This window comes from Tremella mesenterica, assembly GCF_000271645.1.
Source record: "Tremella mesenterica DSM 1558 unplaced genomic scaffold TREMEscaffold_5, whole genome shotgun sequence".
Lineage (NCBI taxonomy): Eukaryota > Fungi > Basidiomycota > Tremellomycetes > Tremellales > Tremellaceae > Tremella > Tremella mesenterica.
Genome location: NW_006711229.1, coordinates 1,211,057 through 1,229,103, shown reverse-complemented (window position 1 = coordinate 1,229,103; position 18,047 = coordinate 1,211,057). Strand labels below are relative to the sequence as shown.

At 45.6% G+C, this 18,047-nt stretch overlaps 8 protein-coding genes across 8 annotated transcripts; 5 read left to right on the top strand and 3 right to left on the bottom strand.

Annotated features, from left to right (window-relative positions):
• Positions 1 to 908: 908 nt before the first annotated feature.
• On the top strand, positions 909 to 1,715 carry TREMEDRAFT_62463 (uncharacterized protein; the record flags this gene model as incomplete). The annotated part of the gene is made up of 1 exon (XM_007004668.1): positions 909 to 1,715. One exon carries the CDS (start codon positions 909 to 911, stop codon positions 1,713 to 1,715), a length of 807 nt encoding a protein of 268 aa, XP_007004730.1.
• Positions 1,716 to 4,864: 3,149 nt separating this feature from the next.
• TREMEDRAFT_71684 (uncharacterized protein) lies at positions 4,865 to 5,447 on the top strand. Its single transcript, XM_007004798.1, has 2 exons — positions 4,865 to 5,263; positions 5,305 to 5,447. Exons 1-2 carry the CDS (start codon positions 4,903 to 4,905, stop codon positions 5,319 to 5,321), a joined length of 378 nt encoding a protein of 125 aa, XP_007004860.1. The 5' UTR covers positions 4,865 to 4,902; the 3' UTR covers positions 5,322 to 5,447.
• An 899-nt stretch (positions 5,448 to 6,346) lies between these two features.
• TREMEDRAFT_62461 (uncharacterized protein) lies at positions 6,347 to 6,877 on the bottom strand (the record flags this gene model as incomplete). Its single annotated transcript, XM_007004667.1, has 3 exons — positions 6,347 to 6,377; positions 6,519 to 6,691; positions 6,761 to 6,877. The coding sequence occupies 3 exons, from the start codon at positions 6,875 to 6,877 to the stop codon at positions 6,347 to 6,349; spliced, it is 321 nt and encodes a 106-aa protein (XP_007004729.1).
• Positions 6,878 to 7,538: 661 nt separating this feature from the next.
• Positions 7,539 to 9,116, top strand: TREMEDRAFT_62460 (uncharacterized protein; the record flags this gene model as incomplete). The annotated part of the gene is made up of 3 exons (XM_007004666.1): positions 7,539 to 7,556; positions 7,603 to 7,797; positions 8,466 to 9,116. The coding sequence occupies 3 exons, from the start codon at positions 7,539 to 7,541 to the stop codon at positions 9,114 to 9,116; spliced, it is 864 nt and encodes a 287-aa protein (XP_007004728.1).
• A 304-nt stretch (positions 9,117 to 9,420) lies between these two features.
• Positions 9,421 to 10,015, bottom strand: TREMEDRAFT_62459 (uncharacterized protein; the record flags this gene model as incomplete). Its single annotated transcript, XM_007004665.1, has 3 exons — positions 9,421 to 9,431; positions 9,468 to 9,738; positions 9,929 to 10,015. 3 exons carry the CDS (start codon positions 10,013 to 10,015, stop codon positions 9,421 to 9,423), a joined length of 369 nt encoding a protein of 122 aa, XP_007004727.1.
• An 827-nt stretch (positions 10,016 to 10,842) lies between these two features.
• Positions 10,843 to 12,072, top strand: TREMEDRAFT_62458 (uncharacterized protein; the record flags this gene model as incomplete). Its single annotated transcript, XM_007004664.1, has 2 exons — positions 10,843 to 11,279; positions 11,430 to 12,072. 2 exons carry the CDS (start codon positions 10,843 to 10,845, stop codon positions 12,070 to 12,072), a joined length of 1,080 nt encoding a protein of 359 aa, XP_007004726.1.
• Positions 12,073 to 12,340: 268 nt separating this feature from the next.
• TREMEDRAFT_73914 (uncharacterized protein) lies at positions 12,341 to 14,379 on the top strand. The gene is made up of 4 exons (XM_007004797.1): positions 12,341 to 12,455; positions 12,497 to 12,576; positions 12,684 to 13,227; positions 13,436 to 14,379. Exons 1-4 carry the CDS (start codon positions 12,401 to 12,403, stop codon positions 14,158 to 14,160), a joined length of 1,404 nt encoding a protein of 467 aa, XP_007004859.1. The 5' UTR covers positions 12,341 to 12,400; the 3' UTR covers positions 14,161 to 14,379.
• A 122-nt stretch (positions 14,380 to 14,501) lies between these two features.
• Positions 14,502 to 17,872, bottom strand: TREMEDRAFT_62456 (uncharacterized protein; the record flags this gene model as incomplete). The annotated part of the gene is made up of 10 exons (XM_007004663.1): positions 14,502 to 14,709; positions 14,936 to 15,058; positions 15,277 to 15,351; positions 15,594 to 15,825; positions 16,014 to 16,135; positions 16,317 to 16,420; positions 16,612 to 16,780; positions 16,823 to 16,914; positions 17,065 to 17,254; positions 17,526 to 17,872. 10 exons carry the CDS (start codon positions 17,870 to 17,872, stop codon positions 14,502 to 14,504), a joined length of 1,662 nt encoding a protein of 553 aa, XP_007004725.1.
• Between the last annotated feature and the right edge of the window lie 175 nt (positions 17,873 to 18,047).

The window sequence follows — 18,047 nt, the reverse complement described above, 5'->3', positions numbered from 1 at the left end:
TCTGCATACAAGTTCTATCATAGTCATACATACGTCCACCAAGACTACAACTACCTACTCAAAATATCCACACTGACCTCTAGTTGTCCCTACAAGTATATCCCTTCAGGATCACCTTCGATACTCGACGCAGGTCACATCCCCTTCGGTCTGGTCTTGACATTAGTCTCTTGGTTGGAATTAGTTTGTTGGAGTCAGTGTCATTAGGGGGAGTGTTGATTAGTAATGCCACGTAACTACGAGACGGATTGGTCATACGATTCTATTCCGTAGTCTTCGATGCAACTCTTTACTATCATCGTAATCGTACTTACTCGTCGTACACTTCGAACACAAATATCCGCTGATCCCGTTTTGATTGTCCACACACGGCACCCGTCCATTCACTTTTCTCTTCGTGCGCTTTCAAGCTCAGCAGATTGGTATCAGTCCTCTGTCTCTATAAAACTGCCAACAATCACTCTTTGTGATGAAGAGCAACGTTAGCAATGTCAGACTCGCCCCACGGATTGTAGAGGGAAAAGGGTAGTTGAGAAGAAGCTACCCCTAGAAGGCCCCATAGTTTCTTTCTTCCTCCTCTCCCCATCCACTATATTCCCTCCTTTCTTCCGCCTGAATCTTCTCACCTCACTTCCAAGACAGCCTGAAAGTGTTGGACAAAAGGAGAAATCTTAAACTGACTTCTTCTCAACCCCACCATTCGAGGATCGGGACAATGGATCGGACGGGCGCGACCTCGGCCTCGATCGCACCTTTCTTTCAAACCGTGCGCACTATCTTTTTTCTCATTCCTCTCTTTCCCACAGTCCAAATAAGCAGTGTTGTCCATTTTTCTACAAAGTTCCTCCCACCACCTAGAGGGTACTCAGATAAAACTTCCTCTTTGAGAACTGTTGTCTTTGAACCTCATGTCCTTCAATACCCTCTTCACACATGACACACCCGAAAGTAGCAGCATGGGTGCCCAACCTAATCAAAGGCAAATTGAATACAGGACTTCCTCAGGCGGGGAAAATATCATGGCCTTTGCCACTGAGGAAGATTTCATACCCAACACTTGGGTATTCAAGACCAAGCCACATGTCACTCTATTGGATTCCACCCCACTTCAAGTGCATTTTTTAGCCAAAGTCATTGAAGAGCCACATGCACATTTCACAGACTACTCAGTCACCCAGCGGCAAGATGGCTATCATTGTACATGTAATACTAAGACACGAGTTTGCTATGAGCCAGCAGGAAGGCAGAACAAAGTCAAGATCACGTCTGAGGGTTTTGGACTAGATGGAATACATGGGCTACCAAATTCCACCCTCCAAAATTCTGTCTGTTCCGCAGATTTGAATCTCAAAGGGATGACTGGCATGGGACCAGACATGTTCCTGACAGTAATCTCCCAAGCAATTGAGTCCCTTGCAGGCCAGCCGCCAAAAGAACTTTATCTTGTCAAGCACTCTGCCAAAAATTATTTTGATCTACAGTCCATTGATTTCTCTGCAGGTGCCAGAGCCGTTGAGACCACTGTTTGGACCACAGGTGGGTTTCAATTACATACCTACCCACCGAGCCCCGCTAAACCATCAAGCCTATTTCCTCCTGCTAGTGGCACGCAGAATCGTCAGTCAGGAGAAGTGGATTATTCTGCTCCAAGACCAAGCTATAACGAAAGTTTTGGCCGTCTGCCGTGGTCAAATGCAGAGTTGGGCAATCCGTAGATGTATAAATTTGTTGACGTAATTTTCAAGTTCAGAGTATGATTGTCAACTGACAATTCTCTCGCTCCTCAGAAGGCGGGGTCTTGCGAACAAGGCATGTACATCTGCATTGCAGTCATCAGCCAAGTTGGTGAGTTTAGAATTGGGCAAACAGGTAAGTGACAAAGTTTGTTACCCTCTAGATGGAAAAAATTACCGGGTAAACTTCATGATGTTTACTGCTTGATAGCATTTCCTGGTTTACGGTCTGAGGTCAATGTTGGTGACCGTCAGGATACTTGTAAGCTTCTACGACTTTGCGTTTTTGCATGTGAACTACGGATTGGGGGGATGATATCCGTAAGATGTCAGCTTCCTGCTGATCAACCGTGAGCAGTGAGCAATGACAGTTTTAGACATTGACTACATGTCTGTCCACCAGTGATGGGCGTGTAACAAGATATAATCTTCCTAGAATCACGGGCGATGAGCTTCATAAAATGACGGGTTCCTTAGAGTCATACTCCTGTTCCCTTTTCCCACTCCGCTCTCCGTTTACACCTGTTAGGGACCCAGCCGGAGACGTGCAGCTCCGGAGCCGCACGGACTAGGTCAGACCCAGCCAGAGAAGTGCCACTCCGGAGCTGTACGGGCATGCCACTCTGGAGCTGAATGGGTCAGCCCAAACTCCGCACTTAGATTCAAATAGTCCATATTTCAATCCACTGATCCTTTGCATCCATCTACAATATCCTCATACATCATGTCACCCATCCAAAACGCATTTTCGAAGCAATTTGAGGAGGACTTCCATAAATGGTTGAAAGAGGAGAGATCTAGCTATACCCTGGCCGATGAAGATCTTCAAGCTCGCCGTTGGGTACTTGAACATAATGGTCAAGCCCCTCCACACTTTCAACCACCCCACAACTCATGGTTGACCAAGGTCCGCAAGCAACATCGTCTCAGTGACAACAAGGAGGACATACTCTATCGGCACACACCAGATGCGACTGAATGGTACAAACTAGTCCCAGCATCACGGGTCCTTACTATCATCAAACTAGTCCATTGTTTACACACCACCCATGCTGGGCAGAATAAGACACATGAGGAGATTTCCAGACATTACCGAGGGATAGGCAAACAAGAAGTTGTGAAAGCTATCAAAGCGTGCAATGTCTGCATGCTCAAGTGAGTCAAAGAAGCGAACGGAAAGTGCTGACTCTTTCAGAGCTCGCAACAAAGATACCGGCAAACTAAATCCAATCGAGTCACGACAGCCTTTTGAACGTATCCAGATTGACTTAGTTGACATGCGAGCCAATCCGTGTACAGTGGGAGAACAGAGAATGCAGTGGATCTGTCATATCAAGGACCATTTTACAAAGTATTCACAAATTGTATGTGATGTTACACTCTGCGACATTCACTCACTTTGTAAGCTAACCTGCAGTCTCCCATGACACGGAAAACAGCCGTGAATGTTGAGACTCATCTCATGTCATGGATCAATCACTTTGGGGCGCCAGATATCCTCCAATCTGATAACGGACGAGAGTTTTGCAATACCCTTATTGTTGATCTTGCAAAACGCTTTGATATCAAGATCCGGCATGGTCTCCCTCGTACACCACGTGTGCAAGGGCTAGTCGAACAGGGAAATGCAACATTGAAGAGTCGCTTATCCAAGTGGTGCTTAGAGAATCCATCTCGCCCTTGGTAAGTCCCTCATTGTGCAGCCTGTGCTAATGACAAGTAGGGCAGATGGTCTGTCCCATGTCATTCGCTCTATCAATTTGACAAAACATAGCGCTACACTCCACACCCCTTACCATGCCGTTTTCGGTCGGAAGCATCGTGAAATGAGGATGTGGGATACTGCTGAGGGCCGTGAAGAAGTTGAGGTGGTAAACTTGGCGGAAGGTACAGACCTGGATGAGGAGGATGCTATGGAGGAGCGACCGTTTGAATGGGAGAGCGATGGCGGTAACAGAGCAGAGGAGGAGGGGGAGGAGAGGGAGGAGGGGGAGGAGGGGGAGGAGGGGGAGGAAGGGGAGGAGGGGGAGGAGGGGGAGGAGAGGGAGGAGAGGGAGGAGAGGGGCAATTTGAATGTTGAGCTTCAGGCTGAAGGAGGTACGCTTGCTCCGCTTCTGCTATGTCAATCCCCATTGGGTTCACTGATTGCTCAGACATGTCTAATCACGGAACCACCGCAGATTCACATGAACCCCTCAACCCCATACAACAACTGATTGCTGAAGAAAACGAAGCACGCCGCAATCCATCTGTGGGAGATCGTCTTGTTACTCAAATGCAAGCACGACAGGCGCTTATGCGAGAAAAAATGATCAAGCAGTACGGACAAAACCATAAAGTATGGGAATACAAGACAGGCGACAAAGTTACTCTCTTTGTTCCTCCCTCTGATCGCCCTGGGGCTTTAGGAAGTCGCATCCCTTGTGTGGTATGTGAGGTTTTCACCGATAAGCCTCAATCTTATCGACTTCTCTGCTCTGAAGGTGTTCTCAATCGTCTATACCGAAGCAAAGTGTTAAATCCTGCAGACGACTTCGAGCTTCCTGTTTCCCTCCTTTTGGGATGGGCTGAATGGGCGCACCATCCTCAAATTTCGCTGAGGCAGGCTGCACAGCAGTTCTTTGGTAGGTACCATTTGTCCACATTGCTTCTGCTGATATTGAAGAGCTTAAAAAGATTGAAGTGCGTTGTGGCTGTAAAGGAGATTGCTCCACAAAACGATGCAGATGTCGACAGAAAGGGGTCAAGTGTGGCTTGTACTGTCATGGTGCCGAATACGAATGTGAAAACTATTCACGAATGACTGCAACAGAACGTACTTTGGTGGATGTCCAAGGTTCAAGGGATAAAGATCATAATAAGCGCAAAAGACGTCAAGCTTGTACCAACTCAGATCTGGAGGGAGTGGGAGATGTAGAAGACAAAGCGGATCATTCAGATGATGGTCTGTTATCCTCAATGACTCTTTTGTCTCTGACTGACGATGACAGAGATAAGCTATCGTTCTTCTACTACTGCACCATCTTTTGATGAACCAAGAGCCATGTCATCGGACACGGATCCTGAGGAAGAGTCAACAAGTGAAACCTCAACACTCCGACGTAGGCATCAAAGAGAACAGACTCTATGGCCCTCCGCAGAAGATCACTCCTTGGAAACTTGGAGCGATATGGACGAGGATGGTGTACCACCCTCATTCTGGCATGGTGTACCACCCTCATTCTGGCATGGGCGGTCACCACTTGATGAGTTTCCAGAGTATCTGGCTGTCCCTGATGAGCTATGGAGAGAAGAAACCTGGGCGGTTGGCAATCAAATGTGGTCACTACCTCCCCCACTTCTAAAACTGGCGAGGAGATATAAAACATGGCTTTGGAAGGAACTTTGTATGATGATCATGAGTAAGCGCAGAGGGATCAATCAACCAGGATTTATGCAGGAATGGGCAGAACAGAAGGCTCGGGTAAAAGCGGTAATTCAAGCTCGAGAAGTCTTCAAATCAAAATATGGGAATGAATTGCGGTTTGACCGTGAGTTTTATCTTTGTTGCCTGTTTCGTGCTAAACCTCAGCATCAATCGGTCAATGAAACTGGTTCTACTATTATAGAGAGAAAGAAAGGTCTTTAGAGAGGGGACAGTGAGTATGTGGTGTATGTGTTGAGTGGTAGAATGTGGACACAATGGTAAGAGGTGGATGCATGGTGTTACGGGGTAACAACGAATCGAGCGAACTCTATCGAGTTCGACGGATTAGGATGGAGGAAAGCGGGAGTTGGAGGCAGTGCTGCAGTAGGTAGGGACGGGTTTTCCCCTTTCGAGATTTTCCCCACTGGGTTTGCTCAAAGCGGTTTTTCACCTGTCCAAGTATGTACATGGACGCTTGCAGTAGGACTGAGAAGAGGAGACGGGTACCTGTAGACAGTATATAGTACAATCAGCAAAGTACCAACTTTGCTGATTCTTCAATATCATTCTTTGGCTACATCGATTGCAGAGGAGACACGATCCATTAGCACCAGATTCTCTAGATTTCCACGAGACATCCATCAAGTTCGACCCAACCTGCGACCTAGTCATCGTGTTTCCAGTACCGTTACACATGGGTGGAATGCAGACATAGCCGAACAATATGGATACTTTTGCCTGCCGATGCATTCTTAGTGACGAGACTGGAGAACCGGCTGCAGACTATTCCGTGAACAGTGTGGACCATTCAGCTCCGGAGTCGCATGGTTAACCATGCAGCTCCGGAGTGGAATACCTCTCTGAATGGGTCCGACTAGGGGGTTTTAATCCGTGCGACTCCGGAGCTGCACGTCTCCGGCTGGGTCTCTAACACACCTATTCGACTATTTCATCGTCCCACAATACTTTTCCTTCACCTCCGTCTCCCGCATCTATCTCCGTCTTCCTTCATTGTTCCACCTCATATTATTGCCCATCTTTACTCCATAGATTTTGGTATCACTCCGCTTCCGGTTTAGTATATAGAAACAGCCCCTTTCCGTAGATGTCTTGTCAAAATTTATTTTCTTGTCACTTAGTAAATTCTTTGCCACTAGATCTCATCAACTTATAGTCTCTTTGATGCACTACATCAATAGACTATCTACTACATCACTAGGTCTGTTCCCAATGAGGCCCTATAGCCATAGCTCATTGACGCAGACTATTTTCGGCGTCTGGTCCTGACACCGGCTAGCAACATGACCGATCGCGACCCGGGATCCGGATCCTTCGAGACTCGAAGTTCACGTCCATGTCATGGCTAGCGAACGACCCACACGAAGCCTTTTCGGGCGGCGAGACGAAGAATGGTGGGTCGTGGAGTAAAATTCGTAGGTTCAGAGACTCGGTTCCATGCCGGTGTGAGGGTGAGAGACCTGCGCCATGGGAATCTCAACGATCGGAGGGGAATTGGGAAGTGGACGCCATAGGGTCTTGGGTAGCATGTATCCTGACGTCAGCTACTTTCAACGTCACGGAAGGTGAGGGGAAAACATTGAAAAAGGTGGTTACCACTTACATCTTTCTCAACCATTTCCCCCTGTCGTTGAAATCTGTTCTCGTCTTTCCCTGAGACCATTCCCACACGCTGCGCAGGATCGCTCACAGCTTGACGTGTCCCCTCAAACCGTATCATCTTTTCCTTGTTCGATAGTTTGACGCATCAGATCCTAGTGACGTCTCGGGATGCAGTGCTGAAGAGATGTTGTGGACATGGATGAGGGTCTAAGCATTAGCTCTAAACATATCTCCTCTCCAACTTAGCAGCACAAAGGATCGAAACGCACCAATCTCCGCCTAGGAATCACTCAAAGTCCGCGGTCGAGTTTGTCGGACCTACAACTAGTACCTCCCACGTTCGATAAGAGTTGGGGGGAAAGAATGTAACTCGTTCCCCACAAACCTTGACCAAGACTCGCCACCGAGACAATGTCCCTCGACATACTACGAGACGATATTTATACTGTCACGCGGAGGGTTGATACACCTGAGGGTGTTGTAGATGTGCCGCTATCCTCGTTCAATCCAGACGGTTGGACGCTTACCTCGCGATGCACCCAAGATTTTGGGTGCACCGAGGAACTTGGGCATGTATGCGTCGTCGCCCGAAGTGGAGATGGAACCCAGAAAGCTCACCTTTACACAGTCACGAAGGAAGGAGGTCAGAAATATCGATGTGTGTGCCGTGCGACATTGTATGTTGAGACGGAGTTACCTAGCGATGATGGCCAGTCGGTATGGGTGTCTTCGCGCGCTTTTGAAAGTGTCTTGCCGGAAATCAGGGAAAGGGAGGCCCAATGGCAAAAGCTGTACAAGTCAGCAGATCCCTACACGCTGGAGACTCACTTTGACAACATCCAGATACCCTCCAGAGATTGGCAAGAGTTCAATGTGGTGTCGCACGTTTTGTTGATGGCTGTCGACATATTAACAGACCGCCCGATATCAAAAGTTCGGCTCAAGAGCTTTTCAGCGACGTTACATCCTTGGGGCGCAGCTATCGAGTACGGGGGGAATATACCTGCAGAGGAATCCATCACAATCGAAGTGGAGCATGTTGAGTTTTCTGAGAGAATGCGACGCTCGAGGGATGGACTGAGACCGTCCTTGCGATCGGGAAGCGTCAGAGGTGGGATAGGTGGCTCCCGAACGCATAATCCTTGGAGATAGGACTGAGAAAGGGAGGGTCATAGTGTGTCCAGTACGAGTAATGCACGTGGGAAGGCCGCGCCGGTCCGTATCATCGTCATCATCTGAGGGGTTGAAATTGACCGTCGACGTTTAAATTCCCATTGGAAGTAGGGGCAAGTGAAAGTGGACTTGGAGTTGGACCCATCTTGGACGATGATTCAATCCTATGGGCCCTGGGTCGCGGAGCTGGTAATTCAGTATTGTAGGCATCAGGAAGAAGTCGAAGTAACCCCTTTACCCGACACCTCGTTGTTACGAATCCGCCATCAAGGAGAAGTTTATTTTTAATACACTGCTGGAGAGAAGAGTGGTTGAGAGGTGCGGAGCTCACTTTTTTCTCCAACAAAGCAGGCATGAAGATTTCAAGACTCCGCCGCTTACCCTATCCCCTTTCTGGGGATCACCAGGCCTTGTAGCGTCGAACCTTTGTCGTATTACGAACTCCGTCGAAGACGCTGTTAAAGGTCACGCTAGCTGTGTCAGAAACTTTACCTCCCCCCTACACAAAGAAGAGAACTTACTACTGATTGCAGCTTAGCATGTCCACCACTGTCACTAAGCCCGGCGAATGGTCCAGAGTGATCAGGTCGTATGCCAATGAGGTACACCCTTTGCGGTCTGACTTTGCCGATGATTGCATTACCAATTTCGCGCCCGGCAGATTCACAGCATTAGGGCTGGGCGAGGAGCTGCCTCGCCATCTGTATTTCACGGCCTTCACTGGTTTCACTCACCAATCATTCTCAGTTCACAGGGCTGACTCAGCTAACGACGCAGAAGGTCCTCGGATTATTTACGAATGCGAAGACGAGACATGGACGGAGGTCTCTGGCAGCAGCAAGACCGGTGTCGAGGTCAGTACTGAGGCGTTCAAGACGCTCTTGCATCACGAAAGTCGGTCGGGAATTTTCGGAGTTCAAGTGAAGCGCAATAGCACCTTTTTTACGGGTGACTTGTCGGAACCTTATATCTCGATACGCCCCGAGGTAAGCTTAGAAACGTTACCTACTGCTTTGTCAAATGCCGTTCGAAAGCTCATCGACGATTCGGCACCGATTCATTTGGAGATTGTCGGTTATGAAGCGATAGCGCTGAGGGGACAAAGATACCTCAAAAGAGACACCCTTCAGCCAGCAAGAGAGATTATCATTCTGCGGAAGTCGGTCCAGACAAAGGAATTATAGGCCTCGGCGTAACGTTGATGGCGTCTGGGAGTGTAGGGAGGATGGAAGGGCATAGATACGTGAAATGAACTCACCTTAACACTGGTCGATAGACATCATGGGTGTGGTCAATGTAAAGCACCTCAAAGGATAGGAGAGTGAGCTAATGAGAAGGTAGGGTGAGCAGTCTTGACCGCAGCTTGATTCCAGAATGATTCAGGTGACCGATCAGTGACGGTGTGCACTGCCGTTTTTCGAACTGGTGGCAGTTGTGTGTGTGTGTTTGGGGGAGGGGGGGGTCATCGAAAAATGATATCGCATTCAATTAATCATAGACTACTCGGTCAGCTAAAAATCGTACATTAGACTCACCATGTATCAGCCCGTATCCTCCGATCCAGAACAACAAAAATCCTAACAAACTCTCCTGTCCCAGTCCTGTCAATCCCCACCAAGCCTTCCAAGGTTTTATACCACCCGTAGGACTATGCGCCTGGGCCACATACTTTGATGGGTCGAGACCGCATTTCAGGACAGATATGAAGATAGCTGAGAGAAGAGAAGTGATGAGGTAAAGTAAAAAGCCAGAGTAGTTGGTAAGACCAAGGATACCGGCTGTGAGGCCGGAAAAGCAAGCGCAGAGCTGGTGGTCAGAATGGACTTCCTTGTGTAGTAAGATTCCCAAACGTGCTGATATCATAAGGAAAGGTCGATGACACATGTGCGGATGAGATGAGAGATGCAAGGGGAGCATAAGCGACGAGTCATTGAGGCAATGAACAGGGAAGAGGTAAGAGAAAGAGACACTCAACGGTAGATAATGTGGAAAGGACTCGGGCGTTGTGAGTAACCGATGGAGGATGAAGAGGTGAAGCTGATGGATCGAACCTCAAAGTGGAGGCTGTGGAGGAAGGGTTCATGATGATAACTCCAAGCAATGAGATATGACAAGTAGCGAATAGTTGTAAGTCAAAGTTAAGTAGCGTTGAGGTTGAGAGATGAATGCAAAGTGAATTCTCGATCAACTTCCACCGTTTAACCGTTTCTCCTCGTGAAAGATATCCGAGTCAACTTGATTTACCTTCAAGTACTTACTTCCTCCCTTCCTTCATCCACACTTGTCCATCATGGATGCTGACATGCTGACACTGGCCTATATGAAAGAGATAACTGATATCATAATAGTACTCATATCTTGACATGGACCAGCTAGACAACTTGTCTCACCCGACCAAGCCCCTCACTGAGATTGCTGACTGCATACCCACCTTCCCCCTTCTTGGCCAATGACCCAAATATACATAGTACGAAAAGTATCCTTGTTTCTTCGTTTGGCATATCCGTGATATCGTACGTACCATCGGGCTTTCTCCCCCTTTCGAAACTTTGACTTTTCTATCCCGGAGGATAAGCTTCTGACGATCGCCGACCACTTTGAGTCAAGTTACCTTTCATTCTACCCGGGTTAGTGAAAATGTGAAAGGAAGGTTAGTTTCTCTCCCTACCTTTAAACTCAGTGTTTTGAATTTAGTAATGAGAAACCTTTGATCCCTGGCCGAGTACCTGTTATTCGACCGCTTCCCTTCTTTTCTTTCCCCCTATTTCCCATAAGAATCCATCTTTGTGGACGATCGATCATGAGGTTATTTTCAACACTCGCTTTGTTCTCATCTTCATAAATCTTCCTGTCCATTTCTGATAATCATTCCACTTTCCCTCCTTGACTCACATCTTTAAATTTCTCACAATGATCTCCCTCAATTGGATGAGGACCACCTACCAACCTTCGTTAAGTAGGTATCTAATATTACTGATTGGGACGTTTTCATTCACAACCGTTTGTCTCACTTCTTTCTTCTTACCTTCTTCTATTTACTCGTCCCGATCACAAGATATATCACGAATAACCAAGCATAGAATAACGATAGTACAACACCTCGCTCCTAGGGACGATGGACTTACTCCAGATGAATTGAAAGAATTGAGTAGAAGAAGTCATGAAGCCTATTGTGAATATCATGGGTATAACTATAGACTTGACAGATCAGAATATTTCACCACTGAACAAACGTCTGAGGAAGGAGAATTGCCTGGTTTCAACACACATAACAATAAGTTGATAGTCCTGCATCGTGCGGTAGCGGATGAATTGGCAAAAGGTGAAGAAGGATCGGAATGGGTCGCGTGAGTTTCTTTATCATTATCTATTTTTTCCCTCCATGAACCAATTCTCCTTGAACCCAGAACGAAGAGAACTTTCTTACCGACCTATCATCACCAGTGGAGCTTTATGACGTAGTCAGTATCTCAAAGTTATTCAAGGCTGATAAGTAGACAAATGGACGCAGACGTTCTCGTAATCGATCCTTTAATACCACTTCATCTACTCCTCCCACCTCCATCCCAATCCCCATCCCCAATTATCTTAGCCAATCAAGATTTTAACGGGTTCAATAACGGTGTCACCCTTTATCGAGTCACACCTCTCCTACTGGTTTTCATCTCACAGTGTATTGCTCTCGAAGCGGAACTCTGGGCAACCGAGCAAGTTCACGCTACCGATCAAGCTTTGTTAGCAAGGGGAATTCAAAGACATCCGGAGATAATCGAGAGATTTTATACCATCCCTCAAATATGGATGAACGACTATGTGATCCAGGGTGCAGAACCTTCGGGGGAAGAGTGGGAGCCAAGAGTACAATATCATCTAGTCGCTTGGACTAAATGGGCGGAAGGGGTAAATTGGGATGAGATATATGAAACGGCTCAAAAGAGATATCCTCCTCGTAGAGAAACGGAAAGAGCATGGTGGGAGAGTTTATGGTATTGGGGAGATTACACGACTAGAGAGATAGAAGTGGTGAAAGCGGAGAATGTAGCGAAAGAGATGGAAGAGAAGACCAGGGAGTATGCTGAGAGATGGTGGAGCACTAAGGCCAAGGCAGGGATTGAGGGAATGGTATTCACAATGATTTGAGATGATAACCATTTGTGAACTCGCTGTTTGAATTTATGCATTCTTCATGGAAGTAGTTGGAACAGTAGTGTCATGGGTCTCTTCTCAATCAACTTAACTACCGTGGTCAAGACAATATATATGCTTCCTAGTTGCAGTCATCCACTCCCTCATCCTCAACTCTGTTTCTAATTTTGTTACTACCGCCACGCTGCCACTCGGATCCGAGACTTGAGAACTCCACAAGTTCTCTCTATGTCACCCTTCGTTCACTACCAACTAACTTATTCGAGTAACTCACTACTGTACCTCTATCACCCGTCGCGAACATTATTATTTTGTAGCCAGAATGACTCAAAGACCTCCATGGGTCACACGCGAGCTCGCCTCCATCCTGGGGATCGGTACGTCCCCTTTGATCCGCGAATAGAAGGCTGATATTCAGATGAAGAATCCGTGAAACAGATGATCATTCCAGATCTCGAGGGTTACACTTCCCAAGCCCGTCTGACGAGTCATCTTCAAGTGAGCCCCTTTTTTTCACGAACATCACTATATTCATCTCGAAACACTATCACCAGAGAACGAAGAGGACCAAGTGAATTTGGTAAGTCGGGTGACTGACGGAATAGGATTTTCTCGGATCATCAACAGCCGCTAAATCATTTTCCTCACGATATCTAGCATTACGTTTCCCAACCATTTCCAACCCATCTCTTCTTCCTCCATCATCTACCTCTTCACTCAAACCTTCCCCTACTCCATCTCCTCTTTTCTCACAAAACGCTACGAAAACATCCTATCCGGGCTCACCGAACACACAAGACTCAATCAGTAACGCATTCGGTCCTGGTGGAAAGATTTATCAGAAAAATCGAGATGCAGACGATTCCTCACGTCATATACAACCATCTGTCCCAAGACAAAAAATCGGAGGGTTGAGTATTGTTGAAAAAGCTCAGAAATCGTCTCAAGCTCATGAGAGTCATCGTGATGTTCAAGGATCTGGATCGGGGAAAGGGAAAGCGAAAGCGAGCGGGAAAGGGGATAAGATATGGGATAAAGAGAAATCTGAAGTCGTTGTGAAACTTGAGAATGTTCTGAGAAATTTAGAGAGGATGCAATTAGGTCAAGGTGCTTTAGAGGAAGAAGGGCATTTGGATTGTTTTTGTCAAGGTGAGTTGTGGTCTGAATTTCACTATATTCGATAATCATGCCTGTCAGTTGGACGGAGGGAATCAGGTTCTGAAAATGAGTGATGAACTGATATAATCTTTTCCCGAAATAAGTCATGAAGTTGAACAAATGGATGATAGACAAACCGTTGAAAAGAGAAACGTCAAGGAATGATAAAGATCTTTGGTTCCAAGCTAATTCCAAATAGCTCAGATCCATCCTCTATCTCAATACACACCTCATTGTGGTAAATGTGGTTTAATCATCTGTTCACTTCACCCATCTCATCTACCATGTCCATCATGTCGTCGTTCCCTTTTATCCCCTGCTCAACTTTCCCGTCTTATCGTATTAGTTCAAGGTCAATTATCTCAACAACTTTCCATAGAAGAATCAGAAGAAGAAGAACGTAAAAGAATTCAACGTGAACAATTACTAGTTCAATCAGGTGGAGGATCATTTCCTTCTTTATCATCTTCCATCACTACATCCATCAACTCTCATACTTCTAACTCTACGACAGAAGGAAGAAAAGTATTGAATTTATCAAAAGGAAAAGGAAAAGCAACATTGACAACTTATACAATGGTACCTATTTTACAAAATGGTAATGGTACTAATACTCTGAATGGAGGGAAAGAAGGTAAGAAAGAAATTAAAGAAAGGGAAATAAGAGAGGATATTGTTGGTAAACCAAAAGAAGGTCCGGATAATAAAGGTGAAAAAGATTTAATAAAAGTTTTGAAATGGAGAGAAGAAGAAGATAGACCTTGGGGTGATATGAAAGGTATTAAGAAAGAAGATGTTTGGGAATATGTTGGGAAAGGTAATGTGGTTGAGATTTTAGAAGAAGGAATGGTGGGCAGAAGAAAATCTAAAAAATTAAAAGGTATAGGAATGGATGGGAAATTGGTAGTTGGTGCTGCTACCTGATCAAGTTGATGATATTCTACAAGTACTCGTTCTACTCGCACTTCATCTACCCTCATCATCATGACCGAGGAGTGACGAACGAGTCGATAATTAGTAAAATCAGTATTATGTGGGGTTATGAAGAAGTTGATCTCGAGTTCATATGTAATAAAGACGAAGATGATCGAGATTACAAGTCAAAATAAGAAACACATTTTATCATGCATCAAATTCATCTCTAAACTTGTAAATCTACCCTCTATCAAGATGGTAAAACAACATAAGACAAATTTTTATATCTCTCGCCTAACTCCTAATCCTGTAACCCACTCCTCTCAAGATCCAATAATCACCCAAATCATTCAACTGGGGTTGATGTTAAGCTTAAACTTACCAGGTGGTAATTCCTCACAACGACCTAATTGGAAACATCTTTCCCTTGCACCTTTTGACATTCTGGGTATACCACCATGAGAAGAAATTACCGATCGATACATTGATTCTAAATCTCGATTGATGTAACCTTCCATGACATTTATAGCGTAAGACCAATGCATGTCGTCTGGAATACTGGATTGTCAGTGTCGATTCATATTTCTAACACTGTGCAATTCAACATATACCTCGTTTTTCGGCATATTGTTCCTCGACACTATGCTGAGAGTACGTCATTGTAAGGCATGGAAAGGGTAAGGGTGAGATCATGACTTTATCAGAATGAGAAGGGTAAGGGTTTCGTTATAGGATTGATATGATAGGTAAATTATGGACGGAATTGACCCAAAGAAATACTCACTATCTCCCAATAGGAGTTTTCAAAGCTAATTGTAAAACTTCTAATAAAGAGGTATAATTCCCAGAATGATAAGTGTAAACATATGGTGGACCGAGGACCATAGCAGGACCATGTTGCATTAATCTGATCATCAGTGTCGTACTAATAACGGGCTCAAAGTTATGAGAGGGCTGAAACGGGGTTGTTACTTTTTGTGAAGGTGGAAGCTAAAAGCTTGAGAAATCAAAGAACGGAGGAGGATTCATACACTGTATGAATCGTTGAGTGAGGATTATATTCTGGTGATTGGGAGTTGGTGATTGGAAGATTGGATCAAGAAAATAGAAGAGAGAAAGACTTACCCAGAATATAAATGCCATCCATCCATCCTTGGCTTAGGAAGGAAAGTAGGTAAAACAACAGGAGTACCTTGACATCTGATATGTGAGTTTCCTATCCTTCCTTATACCTTCTCACTTATATCATATCCTCCAATCTTGACACATTTTTGTTATTATCGATGAATGTTAGAGTATTTCGTGCAAAACTCGGCATAAAACATCTTGAAACTTTTTGGATTCATCTAGACTCCATGTATATATACCGGGTAAGAGACAGAAAGGGAGAAGAAGAGGAAAAGGGGGTTTGAGGATAGTCACGAAATAACTCAAACACTCACAAAGCCGTATATACCGAAGGAGAAACATATGGTGCTCCCATGCCTAATAATACCTTGGCATTCCCTACTAATGCTTCGTATGCTTCTCGACTTTGTGGACCCAGGGTTTCCAGTCCGTCTGGCATGGGATGTCCTTCTTCCACTTCGGCGGTGGAAATGATTTCGAAATCTGGCTCAGCGGCTAGCGCTGTCCAAAATGATCGTTGGGGGATGTAGTGTCGATCGAAGTATGCTTTTGGTCAATTGACAATGGACAATAGTCAATGATGAGGATGATGAGGTGGTACTTGTCTATCCCCTTCCACCAAGATGGATGATCAGTGGGACTGAAAGGAGGGATGAGGGGAAGTATTACAGATATATCGGAGTATAGGGAGGGATCAGGAATTGTGAACAGATCATGAACAAGTTTTCACTCACAAGACCGTTTGGCAAAGATCAACACCGTGTTTTCTCTCTCTTCGTGAGGTTTAAACTTTAATGGTAGGCAATAATCTTCGATGGAATATGGTAGGTGAAAATGTCCAGGTAAAGGCCATGGTCTATCATCAGTTGTCGTCTTGGATCCTGCCGGCGCACGAATAGAGGTGGTGAAATTCTGAAAAGTTCTGTCTTAGAAAAGCCAATTCGACGACAGAGGCGGTTGATGGAGGAATATGTTTCCAAGGTCTTTCGGAATGATGGGGAAATAGGAGAAAGATACGAGTAGCAAATAACACCTACGTAGCAATCCATTCTTGTCCTAAAGGCTGAAAACTCCAATCACCTTCAACAGTACGATTCCACCAGTAATCGTTGTTTGACACTTCCGGAGGTTTGCAACCCCACTGAATTATGTCAACATTGGTCGGTTACTGCAACAGATACAGAGGATTCGGGAGGCTGTGTGGATGGGGTATATCCTACGCTCAATGGCAGGAGTAAGTCCGGGAGAAAGGACTGAGCGCGGAGACTGAGTAGCGCTGGACATAGATGATGGAATGAATAGACGCTGGAGGAAAAAAAAACAGTGGCTCACATAATCCACCACCTGTATTTTCCAAATAGGTATATTCCCCCTTTCATCATCTGGTACCCCAATACTGATATCCTTTCCGTCCTCAGGAGGGACATAATGTTCTTTAGCGACACATCTGGGATCCGTAATGCATGATACTGTATCCGTTTCAGAATTCCATAAAAATCGACTGATCATAAGCTATACTCTCTCAGTTTTACAGACAACTAACTAAACGTCTGGCATCATCTCTGCCACTTGTACCCAATTCGTATATGGTCCAACGAGGGCAACTTCCATGTCAAGAGTTCGAAGCTGTTTATACTGTCATTGTAAGTATTCATCTCTGCCGTGTCGTTGTCTTTGTGACAAATCGGTTGGCTCGTTGAACTTCTGATTTTGATGTGTATGAAGATGGATAGTTCAGATATCATTCCAAAAAGGGTAGTGAGGGACTGATGTGTGAAAACTCACCAAAGACGCTTGCCAAATGGTCTCTCCGCTCGTCCCACCCACGACGACCACCGCGGTATACCACCAACCACTGATGATTAGGGGTTTGTCCGGACATGGTTTGTAGTCTTCGTGCCATTGTGGTAAGAAACAGCGGGAAACATTACGGAATGTTGCGAGATTATGTTCTTTGGTGAAATACCAATGTTCGCTAAGTATCAGCAAACCAGGGCGATCAACTACCGGTATCTCCGGGAAAATCAGCTGTTGCCCCGATAAGAGCCAAATTTCCTCAACGTCTTTCCAGCTATTCCAGCTATGCCAGCTAGCTCCTCATTCCATCGTGATGTATCCACGATGGTTTCCATATTGGAATTCTGGCAGATGTTTCGTTATGATACCCCAACGAATTGAATGACAAGACCCATGGATATGTAGTACTCGTAGAGGAGAGCAGAATAAATGGGGGAATGACAACTCACTGTTCCGCTTTCTCTTCCCTCTCTATAACCTTCTGAACCTGTCTCCATTGTCTCGCCCTTACACATTCCTTCGGATCGTCTTCTTCTGGATTCCGCGGATCCCAAGTAGTACATTCCAGCTCATTCTGTTGGTCATACTGAATATCACCTTGGTATTCTTGTTTCCCCACTTGAGTATCTTTCCGATTCGTATTATTTACCCCGTCCCATCTGTCCAAAGTCCCGCTGGTGAGGTAGGAAAGACCAAAGGGGCGTTCGCGGAGATCAAAGCCTAATAATAGACATATAGTCAGGAGAGATACAAGGAGGAGGATGGATATTCTTCGACGAGTGGATATACCTCTCATGAGGGGTGAGAGATAGTGTCAGTAGATTGGGAAATACGATACTTTGGGATCGACAGAGACTAACGAAAAACAGAATTGATGAGGTTAGAAAGGTGATCAAGGTGACCTAGGGTGGGGAAACGAAAGGAGGTCAGTCAATTCAAGAGGGTCCGGGCGGAATACAGGGATGGACAAG